General features: G+C 46.3%; 1 protein-coding gene across 3 annotated transcripts in view; it reads left to right on the top strand.

The window, feature by feature from the left end:
* SPECC1 (sperm antigen with calponin homology and coiled-coil domains 1) overlaps nt 1-19,364 on the top strand; it is a 354,946-nt gene that overhangs the window by 208,146 nt on the left and 127,436 nt on the right. For all 3 annotated transcript variants that reach the window (XM_036767683.1, XM_036767682.1, XM_036767684.1), the window contains 2 exons: nt 10,759-10,832; nt 13,777-13,955. In XM_036767683.1, coding sequence (XP_036623578.1) covers nt 10,759-10,832; nt 13,777-13,955 — 253 coding nt within the window. The remainder of the gene's footprint in view (nt 1-10,758; nt 10,833-13,776; nt 13,956-19,364) is intronic.

Below are 19,364 nucleotides of genomic sequence, written 5' to 3'. Positions count from 1 at the left end.
AGAATATTTATCACTGGGGAGGCAGGCAGTGTGGCTAAGGCAGCAGCACCATGCCCCCCAAACCTGAGGCACCCGTGTGGTCAGTGTGTAAGCCAGTCATTTACCTCGATTAGGGAGGGACCTAAGAAGGGCAACTGACCCATGATAGCTACCACCAGGACAGCTCTTCAGATTATATTCAATATTCATTATGTAGGTTTGAAAAGTACTTTACAAATAGCTCATTTTATCTTTACAGCAGTCCTGAGAGGCACATGCTATTATAATAGATCCCCATTTTTCAGATGAGGAAACTGAGACAGAGGTTCAGTGACTTCCCCAAGGTCACACAGCTAGTGAGTCTGAGGTTGGATTCGAACTCGGGTCTTCCAAGTCTAATATTCCACTTAGCTATCTAGCTAGACACTTTCCATGTTGTTCCAGATAAGGTCCTCTAGGTTGCCACATAAAATGTTCATCACTCTTTCGGGAATCTCCATTCATTAATTCTGGTTAATTAGTTATGTCCAATTCATTTTCCCAAGTCTACTAGGAAACCATTCATTTTCCTTCTTTCCTCAGTAACTAAAATGACTCTTAAATTATATATAGGCTATGTTTTCCCCTCAATTTCCTCACCTGTAAAATTAGATTAATACCTAGCAATTCCCAAAGCTACTGGGAGTCTACTGATTAATTTTGGTATTACCTTTGGACATGAAAATGACTAGTATTTCCTCAGTTCCCTCATTAGTAAAATGGGCATAAGACTGAAGGATTCCCAAGTCTTCCGTTTGCATTGAATATTTCTGGTTGACTACAACAGTCTCACCAGCATTAATGGCACCCATTAATGGTCTCATCCAGTGGCATCCAACCCAAATAGAAGTGGATCCCTGCGGGCCTCATATTGACTCAGAAAACCATATATTGGCATTCTTTATGTCCTGTTATATTTGGCTTTGTTTCGTTAAATATTTCCCAATTTCATTTGAATTTGGTTTGGGCTCACACCGGGGAGTGTCACGAGTCCCCTCGCTGAGTGTTGGACATCTCTGGTCTCCAGTGCTGTCAAGCAGAATTGACTCAGTTGCTTCAGCCTGACTTGAGGATGCTACAGGACAGCCAGAGCTGGTGTCCAAGTTCTCTTCCAAGCAATAGCTCTGGGTCCAGTGAGACTGAAAGGAGAATGAGATCGAGACCCAGCAACACTGATGGGCAGTGCAGGACTGAGACCAGCACGGCATTTGGGCGACACTGTCCCACAAGCCTGAACAGCTGGCTTCAAGTAGAAAAATGCATCTGGGAAGTGGGTCTGGTTTTGTGGTGCTGGACATTTGGGACGTGTGGGTCAACGGGGCGTCAAACCCCAGAGGAAATGGAAGCAGGGGCTGATTTGTAGCGAGCCTCAAATGGCACATTCATCTCATTTGTCAGATTGGAGGGTGATGGACCTAGATCCCAGCATGGGGGGTCATTGAAGTAATGATAATTCTGATGATGATACCACGGCTTATCACATTGTGATGTGTCACATATACTCATCATCGTTATCACAGCTGACATATCGCATTTTAAGGTGTAAAACATTTTACAAAGATCATCTCACCCCGGGAGGTAGATGTTATTACCACCCCCGTTTTACAGATGCAGTAACTGAGGCAGAGGATAGAAATTAAATGACTCGTCCAGGGCCGCATAGCTAGTTAGGAGTCTGAAACCTAATTTGAACTCAAGTCTTCCTGACTTGAGCACGTTATCCACCATGGAATCTGGCTGCTCAATGGCAAATAACAAAAATAATAACAAAAAATTGACTTTTATATGGGCTTTAGGAACATAGGATCCTCATCCTGGAGCTGCAAGGGGGATTTGTGTGTTCTTAGATGAGCAAATTGAGGCCCAAGGTGGTTAAGTGACTTGCCTAAGGTCGCACAGGTTGGCAGTGAGTGTCAGGGGCAGAACTCTTCTGACTCCAGGACGAGGGCTCTTTTCACTAACCCACGCTGCGGCCCTGAGTAGCTTCAAGTAATGGTAGTATCTCATACTTGGAAGAAGCCTCAGAGGATTAGTCCCCACCCATGAATGGAGGTAACTCCCAGCCTATTGAATCCGCTTAGCTTTCACCAAAGAATCAGACCAACCAGTGATGCTGAAAGCAAGAAGACTTTATTAAGGGCATGTTTTAACTCACACAAAGACAATGTCTAGCTGGAGTTCAGGATAACTTAATTGACAGGGACAATTGAGGACACTCTAGGGAGGAGAATGGAAAGCAAGGGATACGAAGGTTACGACCAGGGCCAGTTCCCAGTCTTGGCGCCTGGGGACCAAGGGTAAGGCAATCAGCAATGGTTCTCTGAGTAGCCAGCCACCTTCTGGACTTGGTATCTCTGAGTTATACCAAACTCTTTTTGTTTGTTCTAGTTCAATGAAAGGGATGCTTGAGTCCTGTGTCATCCCCATATGAGGACGGCTCAGCACTTCATAGATTTTATAGGGAGGGGCGGGTCCTGGCTCAGGCATACAGCTAATCTGCTCCCCATCTCTGGTGTCACAGACAGGGAGATGCTGGAGAAGGGTTAGCAGGGCCCCTACTCATTTTAATCCAGCCTAGAAGATTCCAGAAAGGCCCAGGGTAGGGGTGCTAAGGAAGGGGCCTGTCTAGAACAGAAGCAGCTTGTGACAATTGAGTCTTCCAAGTCAAAAATGGAAGGAGGGCAATGTTAAAAAAAATTACACCTGGGCCCAGAGACCCCCCCACACACACCAATAGGGTGCCAAGTTCATCTTATAACAGCAGCTGGGTGGATAGGGATAGACCTGTGATTTCACTGGTAGGGAGCTGCATCTTCTCTGAAATGGGTCTTGCAGAATTACCTGGAACATTGTTCAGTAATTTGTCTCGGGTCACAGAGCAAGTGTGTCAGAGGCAGGATTTGAACTGAGGTCTTCCTGGCTCTTCCAGTCAGTTCTGTATCTCCTTTGGCCACAACTGCCTCTCAGTGGCTGGATGGCTGGAAATATATAAATCCCCAAATCGTGAGTCCCCACCATTCAAACATCATTCCTTGGGGTTAGTAGGCTCAAGCTCATCGTCCCCCCTTTAATTGATTGCATATGTATATGAGAGGGCTAGAAAAAAAACATTTTGAGGGTTGAGCCCAGCTAATTTTAGGGGGAAGAGGTCTTTGGTAACCTTTCCCATCTATCTCCCCACTACTGTTCATCTGTGGACATGTCCACAAAAGAACCTTTGAAGGCACTTCAACATAGGGCTCCAGAAGCAGGGTCCCGTTGGCACACACTGGGGTCCCAACCTTAGTCAGCTACATCTCTCACCTTCCCCTTTGGAGTTAAGGATGCTTGTTCCCTTCATCCCTGGTTCCCCCAGAGATACATCATTGTATCGTGCCCAGTTTCTTCCAGACCTCACCATTCATACAATATATACTCCCACTCACTCTCCAGAGCCCCAATAGAACTGTCCTTCATCCCTCCATCAGGGAAAGAAAGCAAAGAAGGCGTTATCAGAAAAGTTCCATCGTCTTTGGGGGCTGCATCAGTATAATATCTCTTCTCTTTAAGAGTTACCAGTGACCAATTAGGAATTCCCATGTGCCATTCGGAGCCACCCTTCCTCTGAGGACTCAGAAAACAGCCAGCCAGTGGCCCACGGACAGTTTCACTTTGGTTATGCATCTGCATAGTCCCCATTATCAATAATTCCCAACACAATCTGTTCTAATTTAGCAAGCCTGCTAAAATAAAGTGTTCCTCTCGGTATACGGAGCCAAGATCATAATTTCGTAATTGGGACACTAGGTGGCGCCATATTGCATAGAGTGCCAGGCCTGGAGTGAGGAAGCTTCAACTTGAGTTCAAATATGACTTCAGACACTTACTAGCTGTGTGACACTGGACAAATCACTTCACTCTGTTTGCCTCAGTTTCCTCATCTGTAAAATGGGGTGGAGAAGGAAATGGCAAACCACTCCAGTATCTCTGCCAAGAAAACCTCAAATGGGGTCACGGAGAGTCAGACATGTCTGAAAAATGACTGAACGAGCCCAAGCCAGAAGGAACCTTGGAGGTCGTCAAGTCCAATTCAGCAAATACATTTCAGCTAATAGAGAAGATAGGGTCGAACACTATTTAATCATCTTGAAATCAGTGCTTTCCATTGTAAGTTAAATTATAATGTGGAACTGTAGGCAGAGCTGGTTTGGTAACTCACTGCTTTCAAGCGAAGACTTCTTACTGTCTTACTGATCTACAAGATGACATTTACAGAGGGAGAAACTGAGGCTCAGAGAGTTAAAGTGACTCACACAGCTAGTAATTGTGTGAGGCGGGATTTGAACCCAGGGTCTTCCTGACTCTGAGACCAGGGCTATGTCCACTCTTCCACCCTGACAAATAAACCGAGTCAGTATTCACCAGTTTCCCATCGGTGGCTATGGAGATGGTCCATTTTCTCTAAATAGTTCCCCAAGCAAGAGAAGGGGGAAGAACCCCACAATCGTAAGACAGCCCTGTTCAAGTGAGTCTGTGACTACGAGGCATTTTCCATACTTTTCTCAGATGAGCTGTCAGTTCTGGAGAGGACAACGTCAGATGGCCACAAGCCCTGGTCCTGTTTCCCCAAACAACTGTTCTGAAGTGAACGGGCCTCTGACAATCCCCTTAGCTGCTGAGTGGACTGGCCGAGGCTCTGAGGATTTAAGAACTCAGCCTTGGGCCACACAGCTAGTAAATGTCAGATGTGGCATTCCAACCCGGCTCTGCCTGAATCTCCTAGGCGATCGCTCCCTCCACTTCAGCAGGCTGGCTAGCTCTTGTGAACCTGTATAAACCCATCTGTTTCCTTTGTTGTTGCTGAGTTGTGTCCAACTCTAAATTGTGACCCCATTGGGGGTTTTCTTGGCGAGGATGCTGGGTATGTGGTTTGAACTCAGATCCTCCTCACTCCAGGCCTGGCACTCTATCCACTGCCTTCCCTAGCATTCCCTGTATACCTTTATAATTATCTGAATTCCCTCGTTTCTCTCCAGCTCTGTTCTGCTGGTCAGTGCAGGGTTGATTTGTTTGTTTTAAATCTTTGTTCATACATACAAATCTCTCCACTTTTGGAAGGCAGACTCTTTTTTTTAAACATTTTTTTTTTAAATTTTAAGCTCAAACACCAGAACTCAAATACAGAATAGAGAAAAGAAAAAGAAACATATCATAAACTTAAATGTTGAAACTTAAATACAAAGTAATAGACTCTTTCAGATAAGCTTGCAACCTTTAAAGTCACAATCAGTAATCACCTTTACACAGCAGTTAATTTGGAGTCTGGAGTCAGGAAGACTCATCTTTGTAAGTTCGAATCCAGCCTCTGACACTTACTGACTATATGACCCTGGACAAGTCACTTCACCCTGTTTCCCTCAGTTTCCTCATCTGTAAAATGAGCTGGAGAAGCAAATGGCAGACCAGTCCAGCATCTCCACCAAGAAAACCCCAAATGGGGTCACAAAAAGTTGGACACAACTGAAAAAACAGCTAATTTCTAAAAACCCTTTCGGATATAAAGCAAGCTTTACCTTTGCTCCTTGCGAGTCCTAGTTACTACCTTGCTTTGTTCTTGGAGCAGATGGGTGGTGCAGTATACTGGGCCTGGAGTCAGGAAGATCTGAGTTCAAATCTGGCCTTTGACACTTACTGGCTTTGTGATTGTGTCTGCCTCAGTTTCCCCATCTGTAAATGGGGGTAAGAATAGCACCTACCTCCCAGGGTTATTGTGAGGATTAAATGACATCATAATTGTCAAGTACCTGGCACATAGGGGGCGCTATGTAAATGTCGGCTATCATTATTATTATTGTTTGCTGTCAGAAGAAAAAGCGTTGTAATGTTCCACCTTCCCAGTTTGGACAAAGAAGTTCCTCCCCGTTCCCATCACAGTGACACCTGTACAAGAAAAGTGATCATCATAACTAGGGGCAGGGGGGAGATTAAAAGAGTCTGGAGTTCAGAGAGGACCACTGATCTCGCCTTCAAAGAGGAGACCAGGAAATTAAAGCCCAAACTGAGAAGACTCAACCACAACCCAGGTATCCGGGCTCCAGGGTCTCCTTGTATCTCAGGCTTCTCTCCCATCAGATGCCGTAGGCCAGCCACGGATGCCCCTGGAAGGACCAGAGGCTAGAAGCCGGAGTCTCAACGTGCCTCTGCATGGAGATACTCTTCTCTGGGCATCTCTTGAGTCCCACATCCCCTAAGGAGATCCACAAGGCCTGCAGGGTCCTGGACCCCATTCTTTGCCACAGCCCTGTCGAAAGGGAGACACAAAATAACATAGGCCAAAAAAGAAAAAGAAGAAAAGATGAAGGGGAAGGAGGTGCCGATAATAATTGGAGCCCCCCCACACCCACTCCAGAACCACCCCCCCATCTCATCACAGAGCATCTAGGTGGAGCAGCAGACACAGTCCTCAGCCTAGAGTCAGGACGGCCTGAATTCAAATCCATCCTCAGATACCTGCTAGTTGTCTGACCCTGGGCAAGTCTCTTAACTCCTCAGCCTTAGTTTCCCCATCTGTAAAAGGACAGCTTTTGTTTGCTTGTTTGTATTTTGATGGTCTCTAAGCTCTAAAGCTATGATTCTATGCTTCAGTGATGCCAAAAAGAAATAGGCCATTATTACAGTGTTTTATAACACCCACAAGAGAAGGCATTTTCTTAACCTGAGATACCTAGGAGGCAAGGAAATGGGAAGCCAGGCTAACCAAGGGCAGGAATGGCCAGGGATACATACGCCTGAGGGAGCAGAGGTGAGGATCCTGGGGTTGCCATGGTCGATGGGCCTTGGGTGTGGCAGGAAGAAGGATGCTCCTGTGTGACTCAGCATACACAGGGTCCTCCAAGCTTCCATCACCTCCAGGGACTGGCACACCTGGGTGGTTCAGGGATGTGGGAGGAGGGGAGTTTATAAGCCACCTGGCTTTTCAGGAATGACTGTCTGATTGTTTTCCTATCTCTGATGTCACAAAAAGGGAGATGTGGGGATTGGCTACTGAGCACCCCATTCTATAAGTGGGGAACTAGGAGAATCCAGTGTGAAATGTTCTAGAAAAGAACCAGGCGGTGTGGTTCCATGGCTCTTAAGAAGAGGCGATCTGTAGCAACCAAGCCTTATGGATGGGCCCCCCTAAACCAGAGGTGAATACTTCAAGGCAGCTATATGCAAAGAGGAGAGAATCAGCAAACATTTATTAGGCACTTACTATGTACAAGGTATTATGCTAGGTAACAGAAGGACGAAGACAAAACTGAAACAGCCCCTGCCCTCGAGAAGCTTCTGTTTTACTGAGAGACAACATGTTCCTATGTAAGTGCCTCTAAAATAATATTTTTGGGGGACTGGATGTATGATTTCATTGGTGTCTGGCAGAAGTGCCAAACGCTGGGCCAGGCTGCATGCAGCCTACAGCACTCTCAAATGTACCCGAAGTATTAAAACATACTTAGGAAAAAGTTAACAAGACAAGGAAAAATAGAATAGAGCCATAAAAATGTCAATATGCAGTCAGTCTTCTAAGTCAGCATGGGAGTTGCTAGGTGGCGCTGGGTTTTTTTTATAATAATATATTTATTTTTAGTTTTCAACATTTACTTCCATAAGTTTTAGATTTTCTTCCTCTCCCTCTCTTCCCCCCTCCCCAAGACGGTGTGCAATCTGATATAGGCTCTCTATACACATTCACATGAAACATATTTTCACATTAGTCATGTCGTATAGAAGAATTAGGACAAATGGGAGGAACCATGAGAGAAAACAAAACCAAGGAAATAGCCTGCTTCAATCTGGATGCAGACTCCATATTTCTTTCTTTGGATGTGGATGGCATTTTCCATCATGAGCCTTTTGGAATTGTTTTAGGTTAGGTGGCTCTGTTTTTAACAGTTTTAACCCTGCTTGCCTCAGTTTCTTCATCTGTAAAATGAGCTGGAGAAGGAAATGGCAAACCCCTCCAGCATCTTTGCCAAGAAAACTCCAGATGGGGTCACTGAGTCAGACATGATTGAAACAACCGAACATCAAGTCAGTGTGTGGCCCCATTGCTGTCTGAGTGTGATGCCATGGGAGTAGGGGACTCCCAGCTAAGACAAAATGCCCTTTACCAGTTCACATCAGCACCCGCCTGTGACTCAGAGCTTTGGGAGGGATTCCTGGGACACTGAGAAGGTCACACAGAGATAGGATGTGTCCAGATGTGGGACAGGTCTTCCTAACTCCAAGACCAGCTTTCTCTACGTTAAGCTGTGGCCTTTTATATAAAATACATACAGAATTAAGACAATGGGGGAAAGGTAAAAAGCAGCTGGAGGTGGGGTAGGGGAAGGTGGGGCCATCTGGAAGGGTTTCATGTAGAAGATGGTGCTTCATCTGAGCTTTGAAGAAAAGAGAGATTTCAAGGGGTGAAGGTGAGGAGGGATGGCATGCCTGGTATGAGAAACAGCCAGAGCAAAAGCATGGAGAAGGGAGATAGAGTGTTATGTGAGGAACAGCAAGAAGGCCAGAGTTTTTTCCTCACTGCCCCTGATTGTCTCCAATTAGAATCTTGGACTCTAAGTTGGATGAGACTTTAGAAATCACTTTGTCTAGCCTTGACCCATGTAAGGAACCCTCTTAAGTATTCATGTCAAGAAGTCATCTGGCCTGGTGGACCTCCCAATTAGGTTTTTTAATACCTACCTCTGTACTCTATCTCCCCAGGAGAATGAAAGTTCCTAGAGGGCAGGTCGGGGCCAGATGGTCAAAGGTTTTAAATGACAGAGTTTTGTATTTGATTCTAGAAGCAATAGGGAGCCACAGCAGTTTATGGAACAGGAGAGTGACCTACACTTCAAGAAAATCATGTTAGCGGTTGAGTGGAGGCAGGGAGACCCATTGGGAGAATAAATGCAACACAAAAGTCATTGAAGGTAGCCGTTGTCTCCCAGCCTAACCCTGTGCCCAGGCACACAGAAGGCACTAAATCAATGTTTGTTGAATTAAGTATGGAGCCTTAAATCCATCTAATTGCATGATTGTAGATTGTTGGAAGTCAGCAACAGACCCTTTTGGTAGAGACTGAAAGAGGCCCTGGACATCACTTAGTCTGATGTCATTTTATCAAGGAGTCCAAGACAAATAGAGGGACGTGTTCTGGCAGCATTTCAAGTTAAAGCCAAGACCAGAGCTAGGGCCAGAGCCCGGCTCTCCAAGCCACCATTTTGTATTCTTCCCACCACACCCTGCTGCGTCCTCAAATCTTTTTAAAAAAGTGACGAGTGGCCTTTTTTGTGGGAGTACTATTACTAATAACAGTAATGCCATCCTACCTCTCAGGGTTGTTGTGAGGATAAAATAAGATAAGATTTGTCAGGTGCTTTGCTCGGTAAACGCCAGCTACCGGAGCCCTGGGCTTTGAGTCAGGAAGACCTGCCCCAGATATCTGTTAGCTCGGTGACCCTGGGCGTGTCTCCCTGCTTCAGCTTCCTCGTCTGTAAAATGGGAACAACAGGAGTATTTATTTCACAAGACTATTGAAATTCAAATGAGTTAACATATGTAAAATTCTTTGTAAACCTTAAGGCACGTCATCGTCATCATCATCCTCATCATTATTATCGTTAATTATTAGGCACAGATGGACTGTTGGGACAATTGCAGGTTAGTGTTGGTGTAGCTAGAACGCTGCTTCCCGGTTGGTTCATGGCCACATATTGGGGTAGCTAGAACGCCGCTTCCCGGTTGGGTTCATGGCCACGTATTGGGGTAGCTAGAACGTCGCTTCCTGGTGGGTTCATGGCCATGTATTGGGGTAACTAGAACACCACTTCCCAATTGGGTTCATGGCCACGTATTGAGGTAGCTAGAACGTTGCTTCCAAGTTGGGTACATGACCGCCATGATTCTGGCTGATGTAATTTTTCAGAAGTCTAGGTCTGAGTGTCACCCTCTCGTTCTGGTGGTTCCCTGTTCCCACCAGGATGAAATATAAATTCCTTTGTTTTGTATTTCCTGGCCCCATCCTACCTCTCTAGTCATGTTATTGGTTATTCCCTTCCATGTACTCTGGGGTCCAGTCATACTGCTCTCCTCACTTTTCCTCACACATGATAACCATCTGCCTTTTCCTGGCTATCCCCATGCCTGGAATGCTCTCCCTCCACATCTCTACCCATTAGATTCCCTGGCTTCCTTCAAGACTCAGCTCAAGTCCCACCTTCCACAAGGAGGCCTGTTCAGTCCTCCCTGGTACAAGCACATTCCCTTCTGAGGATACCCTCCAATTACTCTCTATCTTGTATGTACCAAGCTATTTACACCTTATCCCTTCCCATTAAAATGTCAGCTCCTCAAGGCAGGGACTGGTTTTGTTTTTTCTTTATATCTCCAGCCCTTAGCACAGTGCCTGGAACATAGTAAGCACCTAATAGATGCTCTAAATGGATGGATCCCTAAGTTTGTTTGTTTCTTCTCCTCTGGGGACCTAGCCCCAATGAATAATCTTCATAGGAGCTCCTGACCCTTCCATTCCCTCCACTTCTTACAGAAGTAACACCTTCTTCCCCTCACTCAAAAGCAAAAGCCAGTTTTGTAGAGTGGCCAGAATTTGAAGTGATGTCATTGGTCATTTGGGGCCTGTTAAGGCCTGTTGGTCTAAAATCAAGATGATGTTTCTTTGCTGCCTGCTTGGCCTTCCCAGGGCGCACCTCTCTAATACTCCCATCTTCTCTCCAGATAACGTGATGAAGCTTGAGGAACAGAAGCTGGAGCTGGAGCGGCAGCTGAAGGCTCTGACAAAGCAGATAAAGGTCAGAAGGACTGCAAGCGTTGGACGTGTCCCTTATCTGCCTTGAAGAACTTGTGCTAGGCCCCGGGAAATACATATCAGGGTCCCTTTGAGTCACTTTGAGTGGTAGATTCAAGAGTATCTTTAAATTGTTTCACTCCTCTCTTCAGCTTTCCCTTTCTCCTAACAGAGACAGTAGTGGAAAATAGCCAGGAGGGCCCGGGTTTGAGTCCTGCCTCTGACTTACTACCTGTGTGACTCTGGGCAAGTCATTTAACTTTCAATGCTCCCAGGCAGCTTAGCCGTTTTTTGTGTGTCCTGGATCTTTAGGCAGAGAGTCTGGTGAAGCCCACTGGTCCTTTCAATGCATAAGACATTAAGGAAGCCAATTATATTGAAATACAATGATCAGATCTTTTTATAAAAACTCATTGACGCCAAACCAAGGACTTTTGCTGTGAGGCTATAAATCGCTATAAAAAGTATGGCCCTCCACTGGTCAATGGTGTTTGCTGATCACTGAATTCCCTATGTCAGTGATCTATCAAAGGTCCTCCCCCCATCCTTACCCCTTTCTCCTACAGTGTCACCTTCTGAGCCTCAGGAAATCCAAATTGGTGCCTGAGTGAGGCTGAGTGACCGCTGACCCGTTCAGCCTTTGGGATGTCTGCATGTTTTAGTGTATACTTTTAGGTTCTTCATGAATGGACAGGACATGGTTGTCTCCATATTTGTTGCTATTGTTCAGTCATGTCCAACTCCTTGTGACCCTGTTGTCCAAGGGGTTTTCTGGGCAAGGATCTTAGAGTGGTTTGCCCTTTCCTTCTCTAGTGGATTAAGTCAGAGGTTAAGTGACTTGCCCAGGGTCACACAGCCAGTAAATCTCTGAGGCTAGATTTGAACTCAGGTCTTCCTGACTCCATTCTATCCACTGAGCCATCTAGCTGTCTCCATATTAACCTGATTAATCATTAAGATATTTAAGATATATGTAAGATAATTAAGAATTTGGTGGGGTAGGGGCACTAACAAGCGCTATTAAATCAGAGGAAGAAAACTTACATAGTGTAGAAGATACAAAAAGATGCTTATTGGGGGGGAAGGTATTAGCAGGTTTTCAAGCTGAATACAGGGAGTCTACCTATGAGCCAGAGAGCAAGAGAAAGAAAGGGAAGGAGATACCTGGAAGAGGTAGAGGGCCCACAGTTGGGATGGCCAAAGGAGACGAAAAGCTACAGACTTATCTGGGCTGAAAGTAGATGGGACCTTAGCCATCCTTTGGTCCAACTTCCTCAAAACCAAGTCCCAGCCAGGGAAAGTGTTTTCTGGAGCTCACCCAGCTAGTTAATGGCACAGGACAGAGGAAGGCCCCAGACTTCCCGACTGTCCAATGACCACTGCATCTCCATGGCTGGGGTGGCGAGAAGGGAAGGGGGCAGGGCATGGCATCTCACAGTAGCAAGATAGGACGTAGAACCGAAATGGGCCCTCTGGTTGGTTGGTTTCTGGGTTTTCGCTGGGAGAAGTAGAGAAGAGTTCTGTTTTTATAGTAGGATCAGAATTCCCTTCCTTTCAGAGGTGGCTAACTGGACTATAGAAGAGGGGGTGAAGGCAGGCCAAGGCTGTGTGTCATCTCCGCATAGATGGCTCAGTATTGCTTCGAGATCAATGGGTCAAGAATAGAACTGGTCCTCTTTTTCCTAAGACAAACCAACGTGATAGCGTTGAGAGAGAGCGAGGCTTTGTGGTCAGAGGACCCAGGTTCAAGCCCGCCCTCTGAAACCTCCTCCATGGGCAGCCGTGCACACAGCGTCCTCATCTGTAAAATGAAGGCAACTGAGGCCCTTTCTAGCTCTTGTCACTACCTCATGGATTATCTCCCCCACAGCCAAAGCACAGGACTTTGTATGCAGTAGGCACTTAATGATAACTAGAATTAGTGAATGATTGCTCAAGTTAGGCTGGAAGCCTCTATGGAGACCTCCCTGTGCCAGGTGGGGCTGGGCACTGGGCTCCTACAAGCTTAGCTAGTAACGTGCATCTGGCTGAAAATGGAGTCAGAGAGCAGAACGATTCATTGAGAAGGCACCAGTCATCATAAGGTTAAATTAAGGAAAGGGTCAGGGAGTTCACTTCACATTGCATGGCTAGGGTTTGTTTGGTGAAGGCTTACATTTTTTTTCCCCCAAAAGGAATGCATTTCCTTTGAGAGGGTGAAGATGGGAAGGGGCCTCCAAGGCCATCTAGACTAACTCCCTACTGTTACAAATGGGAAAACTGAGACCCTGAAGTTAAGTGACATGCCTAAGGTCACGCAAGTCATAAGATCGTAGGTTCAGAGTTGGAGGGTACCTCTGAGGCCATCTAGATTAACCCTTTCATGTTACAAATGAGGAAACTGAGATCCTGAGGATTGACTATTAAGTTCCTGAGGTCATACAGGTAACAAATTATCAGAAATGGGATCTGCGTCTAGGGCCTCCAACTTCCAACTCAGGATATATAATTTCCATGGCAAAGTCAGGATTTGAACCCAGGGACTATGACTCCAAAGCCAGTGTTCTTTTCCACTCCTGTGCCAATGTGTCATCTTTCTCTGTGACCAGGAGGCCATGCGATACAAGGAGGCACATTCACTGCCTCGGGTGCCCAAGCATTCTCTGACCGCTGCTTCAGTTTCTTTATCTGTAATGAAGAGAGTAGACCAGATGACCTCTGAGGTCTTTTCCTGCTCTAAAACTATGATCCTATAACTTAGGTGAAGTCACTTAATATCTGGGCCTCAGTTGCCCCCACTGACCAATAAGGGGGTTGACCTAGATGGCCTTCGAGGCCCCCTGTGGCTCTTGATCTAGGATCCCATGGTCATACAGGACATAGGACAGACAGGTATGGGCTGGAACTCCAGGTGGCTTTCGTACCCAGCAGGCTCCTGACTCTCCACGTCTCTCGTCTGCCACCCATAGGAGGAGACAGAGGAATGGAGGCGCTTCCAAGCTGACCTCCAGACGGCAGTGGTGGTGGCCAATGATATCAAGTGTGAAGCCCAACAGGAGCTTCGTACAGTCAAGCGGAAATTGCTGGAGGAAGAGGAGAAGAACGCCAAGCTCCAGAAGGAGTTGGGGGCCGTGCAGGGGAACAGCAGGTTGGTCTGTGGCCAGGGTTCTGGCTCCGTGAGCACTAACACGCATGCAGACAAGGCTCCATCGCCGGCCCTGCAGATGTGCATGTAGCTCCGGAGGTTGTACGTTGCTCTCTCTGTGAGATGTTCTCTTTCTCTTTCTGGGGATCCCTCCACCAGCCCTCCAGGGACTAGATCAGGAGTGTTCTGGCTATCACTTGCCAGGCCAGGGGAACCACAGCAGCCTCTCATCAGAAAAGCGCCCTTGGGGGATCTAGCCAAGGATGCTCCCTATGATGGAGGATAGGCTTTACCTCCTGATGTTCCCTCCATCTTGGTACTTCCCATAATTCTAGGGAGAGTAGTACCACTGTGTTCTGGCTTTGCCCTGCCAGGGAGACATGCGATGGTTCTTAGGCATGGCAGTAGTCTGATGGAAGGATTGGTCCTGCCTCCTTTGGGTCACACCCAAATGAATCATATAGGACCTCTTAAAATGGCCTGTTCCATTAAAAAATGAAAAGGGAGACTATGGAAGAAATTCATTGTTTATAGTCAACAAACAGCTAGCCTTGGAGTCAGAAAGACCTAGGTTCAAGTCCCACCTTTGGCTGTGTGACCCTGGACAAATCATTTAACCCTTAAGTGATCTGGGCAGCTCTCAAAGACTAAATTTCAGAGAAGGTGCATTTAATTAGTGTTAGAAGAGAGTTCCTCACCAGACCACTCCAGTGAAGAAATCAACATTATTTATAAATCAAAGAAATTATGACTTAGGGAGTGATCTTAGCCAGGGCTTGACATAGCTACCCCTCATGTCTTTGAGCAGGAGAGACTGAGCATGCTCCATCCCATAAAACTCTTCCACCTAAGAGGGAAAGAGAGGCAGCTGTAAATGGTTCCGGAGAGGAGGTGGACACTGATGACTGTGTTAAAAATAAAAGCTCTTTACTACATTATTTTGCACTCACCGTGGGACTAATAAAATCTCAGTTTTCCTTTTTTACAGTCAGGAATAAATGTTTGTACTTTGGGGTCCTCAATTTCAGGAAATTATTTGGAGTCATTCTCTTTCAGGGTTCAGATGTGTGGCAATCATTTGACCTGGAAAACAGGCTGCAGAATTTGCGCCCTGCCCCCCCATCACTGGCAGAGTCCAAAGCAGGGGGTTTACTGGGGAGGTAATTTGGTAGGCAAGATTCTGGAGTCCAACAAATGAACCTCGATTTCCTTATCTGACAAATGAGGAGATTGGCTTAGATGTTCTCTTAGGAGCCTTCCAGCCCTAAATCTATGATCTTGGGATCTCAATTCCCATTTTCGTGACTTTTGGAGACTTTAGAGACTCAAACAGTAGCCCTCAAAGGTCTATTGGGGGTCTAAGTTAATTCTCCCCTCATTGTCCCTGTTTTCCAACTCTAGCATTGAGTATATCAATTAGAGTATTAAGGTGAGATGGAGGAATGAAAAGTAGGAGACAGGCCTCACAATTTAATAAGTACCTGTCATGGTGCCATACGCCGCCACAGGCCCAGGAGATACAAAAATATAAACCAAGCAGCCCCTGTCCTCAAGGGTCTTCCACTCCATTGGAAGAGACACACAAGGTCTCCTCAGAAGCAGCCTCATGAGTTCAGACTCACTCCTTAACTACCAGCTTCTGTCCCCACCGAGGGAAATCACGGAGGAGACCGAGCCAGACTGCATCCCCGCGATGAGCGAGGTGTGCTGTTCATTATGGGGCCTATCTTTGTTGGCTTTTGTATGTCCGCCTCTCTATTTGTCTGTCTATCTTGCTTCTCCACTCTGTTTTTTTAAATAGAACCCAAAGGCCTAACTTCCAATGCCCAATAATACTCAATTGTCATTCATCGAGCAATTATGGGTCACCTACTATGTGCAAGGTGCTGGAGAGACGAGGACAAAGCTGAAAAGTGCTCTGCCCTCAAGGGGCTTACCCTTTATTGAGGGGCATGCACACAAGTGTATATGTACACAAACATATGTGTGTGTATAAACATATGCGTGTGTACATACATACACAATGCACATAGACATACGCATTTAATCCATGTGTACATATGTGTGTATGTGTGTATATATGTATACATGAATATACATATATATAATAAATGTGAGGTAATTTTGAGGGGGAAGGTGCTAGCCGGTGGAGGAAATGGTAACAGATTAGTCTTGGAGATAGAGAAGGCCCAGGAGGTCCTTTAGAAAGAGCTTCATTTGTATCCTCTAGGAAGCAGGCCGGAATCTATCAATGGAGCCCTAGAATTAGAGCCATACTTTAGATCTCTCAATACAGGCGTACACTTTAGGATGCCCTCAACCTTCAGACTCATGGTCACTGTTTAAGACAGGATGCTTTTTCTTCAGCCCTCCCAAGACTGGCTAATTCCCATACCATGAAAACTTCCCCCTCTCCAGCCCCCAGTTTCTGGGCTGGGCCCCGCTCTCAGATGTGACATGCTACTGAACTCGGTTTGAGCCTCCCTGCATCCGCTCGCGTCTTGTTGCGTTGATCGGCCCTGCCTTTTGGCAGATTATCAGACAGTGCCTCCCAGGGATGGTTTCCTGTCTGATGGCAAGTTCTTTTGGCAAAATGCCCTCCTCCTGAGAGGTGGCTGCTCCTCGGAGGCTGACGATGGCTCGGCCGCTTCCTGAATTCGCCACAGGAGCAAGAAGCAAAGCCCGGCACGGTCCCCAGGGGCCCTGCTGCAGCTACTTTAGCATTTCCACTCTGGCTAAATGAATTCTTGGCTGGAACCCTGAGTTTTGTAGCCTTTGTCCAGTGAGGCATGGATGAATCATTTGTGGTTCAGGCACAGCCAGAAAACTCGCAGAAAATATCCCGATGAATTCTTCCAAGCACAGCCTCTGAAAGAAAGGTAAGAACCTCCAGGAAGGTGCCCTCAGACAAAAAGCACTGACTGTCTCATTCACTTTCCAATTTTGCAAAAGGGGACCGCTCTGGGAGTGTAGTGATGACAGCTGAGATAGAAGCATGGACAAGCAAAGCAGAGATGTTGCCTAAATCTCAGGGTCTGAGTACAAATGAGTATTTGTTAGTGAAATAAGTTAACCTGCTAAACCTCTTGGTACCTCAGAGAGAGGTAAGAGGGCAAAGCAGTAACTAGGGTAGGGCAACTGGGGCTTTACCCAAAGGTGCTGAATTTCAAGGGTGCTGCTGACTGTACTTGCAGGCTTTTAGCAAGGTAAAAGCAACAGAGGTTGGTAGCTATTTGACAAAAATAAATAATTGTGATTAAAATAAGAAATTGAAATGGCACACGTAGCTCCTCATATCTCAGAGCCAGGAAGACCCAGCATCAAGATGTTCCTCTGACCCATGCTGCTGGTGGGACCCTGGGTGACTTACCTAAGATTTCAGTGCCTCCAGGGAAATTTCTGAGAAGGTGGTAACCTATGTTGGTAGGCATTTCCTCTGCCAGTGAAATCCCAGGTGTAGCCCCTAACTCTCCAGTATTATATGTAGGAAGGTACCAGGTGGTAGACTGAGGCAGCTCCTCCACCCTGACTTTTTCTCTCCCAAGCACCCCAGTGGGCCACAGTCTCTCATCTCCCCTCCATGGTGTGGTGTCTCCCCCACTTCCCATTAATTAAATATATCAGCCACACCACTGACCTCACCTTCACTCCTAGTAATGGCTCTTTAGTTCTGAGCTGTCATGTGACCAAACCACTTTCCCTAATGTGGTTTTCTGGAGGATGGGGGAGGAATTTTCAGCTGCCGAGATGGTACTGCTGGCTTCCCATGTACACCCTCACCCTGTTTGGACCAGTCCATTAACGTTCCTTTGCCCGGCCTCCTTGACCCATCAGGAAATCTGGCCAGCCCACCTTGTCCACTATCAGAACCCCCAAATCATCTAGAAGCAGGTATCTCTGAGCAGATTGGGGGTGGGGATTAATTCTTGAACTTTTCTATCATAGTTTATCCTAATTTGAGACAGCAAGGAGAAAGACGTAGAAAGGAAAAACAAACCAACCTTCCTTTAACCATTTAAATGCTGGCTGAGCTTTCTGGCCTGGCTGGTCTCTGCATAGGAACAATGAAAGCAACATGGACCCCTTTGGCAGACAGTGCGATGAAGCCTGTAGACCCTTCTCAGAATCATGTCGCATCAAATAACTCATGGAAACCAATAATATTGAAATAGTTATCAAAATATTTTTTAAAAACCAAGTTCATGGACCCCCAGACTAAGAACCTTACCCCCAAATTCCAATAAGTCACCAAAAAAGGGTTTTTTTTTTTTCCTTTTTAAGCATGGGCTAACACGTTAGGGAAACTAATCTGGCTAACAAAGTGCAGTGGATAGAGTGCCAGGCCTGGAGTCAGGAAGACTCCTCTTCACGAGTTCAAGGCCACCATCAGACACTCGCGTTGTGACCTTGGGCAACTCACTTCACCGTTTGCCTCAGTTTCCTCATCTGTAAAATGAGCCAGAGAAGGAAATGGCAAACCACCCCAGTGTCTTTGCCAAGAAAACCCCAAATGGGTTCATAGAGAGGCAGACACAACTGAAAAATAACCACACTTGTACCCATGCCAGAAGCATGGTAGCCTTTAAGATAATTTTTCTCGTTTCAAGTGACAAGCCATCATTTTTTCTAGGTTCATACATGTGCATCTTTATCGTATGGTATCAGATCTGTATCCAAGAAGGAGTGTCAGGGGAGATAATTATGTTAAAGGCATATGCTTTTTTCCCCAGCACTGAGTGAATTTTTTTAACTGTTCATTTACCAAGATGTTATTTATTTTTACTGCCTATTGTGTCAGTTCATTTTTAAAAGTTTTTGTGGATGCCTTTTGTTTTTATATCAGAATTATTTCCAAATAGGCCCCTCTTCTCCTTCCCATCCCCTGATCATCCTTCCCTTGTAACAAAGGGAAGAATGAAAGTTACGCAAAACCAACCAAAGCATGAATCACGGTCCTATCCATCCCTGGAGTGGGTCGTTTAAAATAAAGCCTGACATTCACAGTGAGAAGCTTGGCCCATCCCATGGATGTTTGTTTCTTTCCTTCTTTATCTTTCTTTCTTTCTCCCCCCCCACCGCCCCCAGCCCCGACATTCCCTCCTATTGTCACTTCTCAAGCGCACAGCCTGGCAGACAGCACGTGACACACGAACTCTCCCGAAACTAAAGCTTCCACCTCGTCCGTCTGCATCTGTGCGAAGCCCCCAGTGTCCAGTCTGTGTGCGCCAGTGTGTGGCCCCTTCTGTGTCTTTCTTGCAGCTGTTGTGTCTGACCGAGCTTTCAGCAGTTCTCCTGCCGCCAAAAAGGGGCAGACAAGGAAGATGGAGGTAAATCCTTGACCCTGCCTCGGACTCGTGCCCAGCTCCTCTGAGGATGAGACGCTGGCTTCCAGAGGAGAGGGTCCCCTGGGAA

This window comes from Trichosurus vulpecula, chromosome 7 (genome assembly GCF_011100635.1).
Source record: "Trichosurus vulpecula isolate mTriVul1 chromosome 7, mTriVul1.pri, whole genome shotgun sequence".
Classification (NCBI taxonomy): Eukaryota; Metazoa; Chordata; class Mammalia; order Diprotodontia; family Phalangeridae; genus Trichosurus; species Trichosurus vulpecula.
Note: the sequence above shows the minus strand (reverse complement) of the source record. Positions and strands in the feature narration are given on the sequence as shown.